This window comes from Paralichthys olivaceus, chromosome 6 (assembly GCF_024713975.1).
Source record: "Paralichthys olivaceus isolate ysfri-2021 chromosome 6, ASM2471397v2, whole genome shotgun sequence".
Taxonomy (NCBI): Eukaryota; Metazoa; Chordata; class Actinopteri; order Pleuronectiformes; family Paralichthyidae; genus Paralichthys; species Paralichthys olivaceus.
The window spans coordinates 15,723,123-15,732,138 of NC_091098.1; the positions used below are offsets into that span (position 1 = coordinate 15,723,123).

General features: G+C 42.2%; 1 protein-coding gene across 4 annotated transcripts in view; it reads right to left on the minus strand.

The window, feature by feature from the left end:
* Nucleotides 1–3,730, minus strand: part of lrp1ab (low density lipoprotein receptor-related protein 1Ab) — an 83,143-nt gene extending 79,413 nt beyond the window's left edge. For all 4 annotated transcript variants that reach the window (XM_069526236.1, XM_069526237.1, XM_069526235.1 and 1 more), the window contains exon 1: nt 3,268–3,730. In XM_069526236.1, the coding sequence (XP_069382337.1) occupies nt 3,268–3,340 (73 nt within the window). In that variant the 5' untranslated portion in view covers nt 3,341–3,730. The remainder of the gene's footprint in view (nt 1–3,267) is intronic.
* Between the last annotated feature and the right edge of the window lie 5,286 nt (nt 3,731–9,016).

Consider the following 9,016-nt stretch of genomic DNA (forward strand, 5'->3'; position numbering starts at 1 on the left):
CGGCAAAACCTACATTCTAAGAGATGTTATTATATTAATGACAGGAAGCAGAAATGCATAGACAGATTTAATCACCTACAAAAACCCAATGAATCCTGCAAAGCAGCATTAACACGCACTCCCACACACACACTCCCTATTTCTGTTTAAGAAGCCGCTCTGTTCCTTTTTTGGGTCTTAGAAGCTAAATAGGGTAAACAGTGATGTAGCTCGCTGAAAACACCAATTACAGCGCGCACCCCTGCCATTCACAATTACCAAACACTCTTTCATCTGCTTGTCTCACGCCTTCAATGTGTGGGGAACATTCACGTTGCTCTGCTTTTACCTTCTAGACTCAGTTCATTGCAATGCAGTGCAGGAAGCAGAGGGATAAAACAGGGATCTTATTCTGCAGCGTCGGTCAAGAATCCCACTGTCTGCTATTATCATTTCACAAATATTTTAACTACATTGGGACCTAAATGCGAAACACCTGCACATGAGCTTTACATCAGGTTTCACAAAGCCGAGCCAAGGAATGTTTCAAAACTGGACACTTGGTCCCGTTTCACTCCAAATATTTTACAGTTTATTTCATCCTCTCTTTCTTTGTGAAAAGACTCTGAATGGCAGAAAATCATTCAGAGGATTATCTGTGCTATCTGATAAGCACGTGGTCGACAGATAACCTCAGGTGTGCAGAGTTACAATAACCGCTCCCCCCAGTGACCTCCACTTGGAGGAGCTGTAAAGGGCAATCCTGTTTCCATTATCTGTTGAATTTGTATGAAGGATGCTGAATTTTTCCAGCAGATGTTTCCAGTGACAGTTCTGAGGAAAATGTATAGCCAGGTCTCAATAAAAAGGTCAGGCAAACAGAGTGTAGACTTCTCAGGAATTCAACCTCTTTAGCCTCTGACCCACATTAACACTTTTCACAAACAGGAATTTTCTGCCTTTAAAGCTTGTTGAGATCCTGCAATACATAATTCAACACAACAGATACAGCGAAAATAATTTATATCTGGAAAAAATTAATCAAAAAATGGAATATCTTCTAGTTTTGTACTCTTGGTTGGACAATCTGTACATAATCACTTTAACTGTGTGCAGCATTTTTTGCAATATTCCTGCATTTTGTTGACAAAACACGTAAAAAAACCTTTGCCAAGGCCCAACAGATTCAATCAAGTAGCAATACATTCTAGTAAGTTCCCAAATGTTCCTGATTTTTTCCCATCAAAATCCATGAACTGTTTCCTGAGAAATCAACTCAATGTTAAGACAAGTGAAAAATAAACTGGACAGATTACCAAGACACTTGGTGAAAGGATGCAGTATCTCGATCACAGGGCCTATCCGTACTTAAATTGAATGGCTTTTATGTTTTTTGTTCAGACACAAAAATCTACCAACAAACCAACAGGGGTGAAAACACATCCTCCTTGGTGGAGGTAATACATTGCCAAAAGAATCTACTGATGAATTGAAGAAAATTATTTCAAGCTGCATTGCAAATGCCAAGAATCATCAGTTTAAACTGTATCCATGTATCATTAAATCCCTTCATACAACCAGCAACAGACAAAGGGGGGTTCACTGCTCAGAACTGAACTGGATTTTGTCGGTTTAACGGACGACAACTTTAACTGCGGCAACAATAACCTTAAACCAGCATTAAAGATAAATAACCAACAAAATGGCCTGTCCAATGTTTAACTGTTAACTGCGGCCTTTTGACCCTGCTGTCTCTAATCCTCTCCTATTCATTAATTCATGCTGCGGACCAGTGGTGATCCAGACAAATCCATTCCAAGTGGCTGGCCTCAGGGTTTCTATCCGCTCACTTTGTGCTCCAAAACGAGAGAGGCTGCTAAATCAGTTGTTATAATGACATAACACACACACACACATTTCATTTCCATCCCTGACTCCGCTGTGATGTAACTACAGAGAGTACCCGAGAACGATTCTTGAATTTCGCTTCACCTCTCCCTCATCCCCACCCCTCTGCATCTAAGTTGGATTAATGGTCTCCCTGTGTCCAGATGTTACATAGTGATGGAGGAGGGAGGAGTTTGAAGACTCCTCGAACTTAAAGCTCCCACTCTGAACAGCCTCCATCAAAATCCAATGTCTCGTGTGGAAGATCTTCCAATGTAGAGCTGGCAAAAAATGAAGGTTGTTGGGTGTTGGGTTGATATTCTCTAATATACAGGGCTGTCAGGTCACATCTGGATGAGACATCATTGGCGCATGACTTGGTTTCAAAAATATTGTGAATGACTTGCACCAGACAACAGAATATGATTCGTAGGCCAACTGTTTTGTACCCCCCCGTATGAAGATCAACAGGTGTACATTGTCACAGGAGCAACGGTGCATAGAGTATCTCATTATTCCTATCAGGGTATTAAAAGATGCTCCGGGGACATAAGAGGATAACGGCACAAGACTGTTGGTTTCGTAATCACACACTAGCCTAACGTGTACCTGGCTGCTGTCACTAATAAATTGGGATTCCCAGACAGCGGCTACACGTTGGGACAAGCCGCCAACAAGCCATTAAGATTACTCAGGCAAACACAACTGTTGTTTTCATATGTGCCAAGTCACTGAAAACAAACATGGAAACTGATCTGATCCCACAGGTTTAGCATGGAACCTGTGCTGCTGTGATTGTGTGGATTAAAAAAAACTAAAAAAAACCCAGCATGCTTTGGTTTGAGTGGTAGCTATCAGCTGTCTCTACACCTAGAATGTTCCTTTTATGGGGAATTGTGAGTTTTTTCCTTAGATAAATGGGGTACACAGCTATTTTTGTTGCATTTCCTGGGAATCAGTAAGTATTTCTGTGAAAATGGGTCGTTCAAGTGTTGCCAAAGCCTTCTACCTGCTGGAACTGTGAATAACCTCACTGTCTGTCTGCCATCCTTGCAGGCAGGCCCATTCTGTCTGCCCAGACAGGAGCACAGCCAAAAACACACACACACACACACACACACACACACACGCAGTCAAGATTTTAGGCCACAGCTCATTTGTGCACTACTTTCTCTGATTAAAGGATTTTCCCTTGATGGTCGATCTCTGCCTGTGAGGAGACAGCTGTAGCACACAGTGTTATCAACACAGCCTGCTTTTTCTCTGCGATCTTGTCTTGGCTCCAACTCTGGTGAACACAGGCCCGTGTGTGCAGAGATGCTTTGCAGGGATACAACAAATAAAGAAAAAGTGGTCTTGCCTTTGTATCACAATGGAAGACAAACACAACAGGCTTCTTACCTACGGGTGCACCGTTAGGAGACACGATCCCCAAGGAGAGTATAAATCCCAAGTAGAGCAACCTCATCGCCATCTCCAGAGCAATGCCCGGTGGCACTGCTGTTAGAAGGGAATGGAGGAAAAGTTGGCTGGATTTCTGAAACCAAACAACCAGATCAGCCACCTCATCCGAACCCCGCTCAGTTCAGTGGGTTCGGGTGCGATTGTCCGTTCAGCTGCACCCTCAGCCCCGCAACGCACGGCGGTCGCTTCACGGTGTCTTGTAATAAAAGGAGGGAGGCTACAGCTACAGCCCGGCGAGGCTACGGTCAATGCAGCAGCACAGTCATGAAGATCTCTAATTGATTATCGGCTCTCAAACATGATGCACGGTGTAGCCTCGGTGTGTGTGTGTGTGTGTGCGCGCTGGGCTCTCTGTTTCACCACCACCACCACACCATGCCACTGGAACCGTCCGCTCGCACTGAAGCCCCCTGCAGCAGCCGCCCGGCCCCGCTGCGCTCAGCTCATTCCGGGCCGAGCTGGAAAGAATCAAAATTTAAAAAGTCAAAGCTTCGCGTTCGCTCGCGGCACCGATGTCTCCCCCGTGCGTGTGGCTGCACGAGCTGGATGTTGAATCTCTCCAGCTCCGGCGCTGTGGACGAGCCCGTGACGTAACGCTCGGCTCCTCACAAAAAAAAAAATGGGATAACCGAAGGCGGCGAGCGCGCGTCTGCGCATGCGCCAACACACCTCCCTTTCTCCTATTTCGTGCTCTTTTTCCTCAGCCGTGGAGGTGAGAGAGAGAGAGAGAGAGAGAGAGAGAGAGAGAGCGAGAGAGAGAGAGAAGGGAGGTGCTGCAACTGGTGCCCCACGATCAGCCATGTTGGCTCGACGTCCATGAATGTTTTTGTCGGGCCCCTGGTGACCCCCCCCCCCCCACCAACCAGTTCACCAGAGCTGAAGTGATTGAATCATTTATCAATTACCCCTGAATTGATTAGTTCATTGGTAGAAAACCAATTTTTACCAATTCTGACAATCAGAAGTCATTTTTAAGAAGAAATAAAAATGGGTTTTGACTGTTGGTCAATAATGTGCCTTGTTGTGCATCAGGAAATATTGAGGCTGTTTTTCAATTTTCTAATACAGTTAACAATCAACTGTCAAATGTTGATAATGAAAATAATTGTTGTTTGCAGCCTTACAGTATTTCAATGACAGAATATCACAACCTTACTCAATCAAATTTTATTTATGAGCCATATTTACGAATCAAAATTTGTCTCATTGGGCTCAACAATGTGCAAAACAAAAGCTGCCAAAAAAAAACTATTAACAGGAGAAATACAAGGTAGAAACCTCAGAGAGAGCCACGTGTGATGGATCCCTGCCCCAGGACAGAAGTGCAATAGATTCCATGTTTAAGAACATCAGCAAAATAACACTGATAAGAAGAAACAAGCTTCTCAAGCTTTTCTGTGCATCACTGGTTACACAGCAAGATGAAAGCAATTAAGGATCCAACTTTTAAACAGACGATAACAGTTGATTACAAAATAAACAAATTCGGGTTATCAAGCGAGAGTCCTTTGTTTCAGACCAGGAATACAAGGAGGATGGAGAACCAATCACAGCTGATATTAGTACTTTGAGTACTTCAGTAGTAGTAAAATGTATGACAAATCAGATATCAATCAGTTTAATGATGCGGAGGCTATAGGCCCCTGGAGGTCTGGAGTCCCTGTCGTCTGCTTTGTGGGTTAGTAATCGAGCCGTGTTCACAGTTGCTGAACCATTTTTTTCTGACCATTTACAATTAGACTTCATGTAGATCAATGACTGGTAAGTGAGTAAAAAGGTTATTTATAATAGAGAACTTGGACATATCGGTTCGATCAGAATAATCAATCATCCGAATCCTTTAAATACACAAAAAAAGTCAAGTCAAGTCAATATTTATTTAATGTATATTTACCTTCAGTCTTGTTATTGGGGGGAATCCAATAAATCAGTTTCAACTATTTGCATATAGGAACTCTGCTTATGAATCACAGTTTGTAATGGAGGCCTGTAATAAAGTCATGTAAAGTCTAAACTAAGTGGTGGAATCTCATTTTGCACACCCTGAACCTTTGCACCTAGTTTACAAGTCAAACTTCAGCGACAGTTCAGTGGAAGGTGAACGTAACCTACATTATAAAAACCCTTTGATAGGCGCATTCGTCACTAAATCATGCCCCCTAGCGGTACATATGGAAATGTCAGTCAGATTGGTATGAAGTGGATCTGACTGCAGGTCTTTCGATATCTTTGCATGCACCATAGTGCAACAGTCTCCTTAGCATCAAGGGTAAGTAGGCAATCACCAAATAGATATGTTATTGCATTATATTGACTGGTTATCATTGTCGGTAAGTGACAAAAAAGACCTAAATCCATCTGAAGTTCAGATAAAAACCTATTTGACAATATACAGTATATCCCCCAGTCCATAAAATAAATGATTATTTTAGTCCGCAATTTTCACTTATCTAAAGATTTTAAAGAAATGAGTATAAAACTGAGTATAAAAATAAACTTTCAACATATACATACCCAGGCATGGCTAAACGAATATGAGACATCAAATGATGATGATATCATAAATTTGAGGAGGCTATCAAGATTTAGGCTCCCTCTATGTAAAATAAAACTTTATTTAAACATATTATCCATGACAAGTGCAAATATGATTATCTCATGGATTTGAACAGAACTGTAATCTTTGTGAAATTATTCTTTGGAGTTGTGAATTAAATCCTGGATTTTCTCATGAACCATACAAACCTGCAGGGGGCACTGAGTACTTACATTACAGAGAGACATGCAGACTCAGTCACATCACAAAGAGCCCATGGATTGGTTATTTCATTAAAAAATGAACTGGCACACTTTCTGAGAATACTCTGATCATATAAACATTTGGTTCAAAGTAGAACATGAGGGGATCTTCAACTGTTATACACCAAAATGCTCTTATTCACACTTCCTTTCTACATCATTATGCAGAGTGTCTTCTTTTCCCACAGTTACTTAATCTTTGTATGCAAAAAAACAACAGGTGTGTATTTCACGGCACTCAGTGACCTTACTGCCACTGGTGTTAAGAATAAACGTGCCTTTGAGGGGGTTTCAGCTTTCACATGTTTACCCAGAGCTGGAATCACAGGGGAGAATGTGAGGTATGTGGAGAATCTGTGAAAAACATGCATGAAGTGTTTGAATCCAAGCACATTTTCACCCTTGGGATCAAAACTAAATATCAGTGCAAATGTTAGTGGAACACAGTTCAAATCACAGCATTTTAAATGTTTTGCTTTTTGGCAGCTATACTCAGCCAGTCCTTATGTTTCAACAATGCTCCTTGTTAAGTTCCCTGGAAAACACTATTTTCTTTTTGATGCTGGGGAATTTGTTTGCTTTTTAATTAGCATTGCTGTCTCTCCAGTTTGTCAACACAGTGAATCAACATGATTGCTGGTGTTACCTCAACCTGAGAATGCCCTCTTTGTGGGAGGAGGGCCGAGCACTGTCATGCAGGAGAGACAGACGCCAGCATGCTGTGTGGGAGACAGCTTGAAAGAGTGCCAGCGTAAACACTCCCAGACCACATGTTCTCCCAGGGCAGAGGGGCTGGCTTCTCTCCAGGCACATCTGCACACAATCCCTCAGCTTTGAGCCGAGCCTGCCAAGGACACAGAGCAGGGCAGAGGAAAGAGAGCAGAAGTGGGAGAGGAGCATTCCCAGACAGGGAGAACCTGCTTCATCTTTGTCAGTGATGAAAGATCTGAAAGAAACAACGAAACGCATAATGGGAGGATCACAAGAATCCACCACCTGTCTGCAAAGTTAATGCACATTCTGTGTATGAAGGCCGGCCACCTTCCTCGCAACTGTACTTCTGTATCACGCCACTGATTTCACATGCCAAAGTGTGCTTGGCTGAAATGCACAAAAAACCTGTCCATATCCTTGAGAGAAGATGGATTACTCCATAAATCAAGCTGCTGACTCACACGCAGTCACGTCTGCATCTGTAGCTGCACTGCATGCATGCAATACAGCATGTCTGTGTAATCTTTCTCTCATTTTTTATATTATTCTGATGCACTCATTCAAAATAAATAAATAACCATTAACCCTCATGGCTTAAACATGTGTAAGATTTAGGTGAAAGTGATCTATTGGCAGAAATTTAATGTAGAATAATCCTCATGATGTGTTCACTAGTGTGTTTCATCTAAATTGTATGAATAGTAGTTTTCTTTACCCCAGAAAAGGCCCTTTATATTTAAATACTTTATATTTACATCCAAGGGACCCTCTCTACGGAGACCGCCATGTTTTTTACATTAGTCCAGACTGGACAAACTAAACACCTTTTGAGTTTTCATGACAATTAAAGGCTAATTAAAGGTTAATGTAAATATGAATGTTATCCTGTCCGTCTCTGACATGTCCCCTACACCAGCCTTTCTCGGGTGCTGCCCCTTGGCTCCCTGGTGTGGCTTTGTGCATGTGTTTCACAGAGAGGTAATTACTGAGCAAGCTATGCTGACAACACCTGAGGAATGTGGAGCATGCACCAGCAGCCTGTGTTCTCTTAGCCCTGCCATCACCCCACCTCAACCTCTTCCCCATCTGCAACCCTCCCCCCCTGCAGACCACTGTAGTGAGAGCTAGGCCCAACCCAGAGTTCACCCTGACATTTTCACAGGAGTCTTAGATTTGTGCCTATGCAGGTGTTGTTTTATGTAATATTGTTGCTGTTCTGCCAGGAAACACACTCAAGAACTCTAGAATACTCTGGATTAAACTGCTTGATAAACAAAATGATATTGTAGGATACAGTTTCAATAACATCAGATTTTTTGGGGGAATCTGAAACCTTGCATACAACCCTAAACTCCCAACAGGCCCCACCATTCTCGTAACTGGTGAATTCACAGTATGTGCTGACTGACTCACTCCCCAAACTGTCCTTGAGCTCCATGGAACTCACAGCCCATCTGGCTGAACACTCGTACACGCATATCAAAACATTGCATGGATCGAAGCAGGGGGAGTGAACAACTCTGGGTGACCTAATTGTGGTCTAGTCCAAAAAAATGTCAATATCTAGCTGCAGAGAATGATGGCAACTCAGAGCAATGTTATTTTTACGGAAATGCAACCAAAGCATCAAGTTTTGACTATGTCCATGTGTGTGTGTATCTAGAGAGAGAGAGAGAGAGAGAGATTATGAATTCAGTTGAGCCTCTCCCATCTGTCTGACTCGCCCATCATGATGAAATCAGGATGAAATCCCTTGTGCATGTACATCAACATAAGTGCACATTTCTGTGGTGCTGAATCTTATTTATTTAAATGCTATGGTTACAAAAAAAAACACACCTGACATGGCTGAGTAAACAACAACATGTTTCCTACACACTTGAGGGTTAATCAGTCCGGATACGCAAGACAAGGCAAATGGGACATGGGATTTAGTTGCTAAGCAACTTCTGTTGATACCAACACTTTTTTTATTCATATGATGAGAGCCATGTAAAAGCATGACGACAGATAAAAAGGCAGGGGTATGCAGGATAATGTGGGCAGTTAACAAGCGTTAGGGTCAAATCCAAAAACAAGTAATTCGAATTATGGCTCCAGTTGTGTCATATTAAATGTGTAACTTGCATTATCTAACTTTACATACTGTATCTTATGTATACTATTAGTTTAT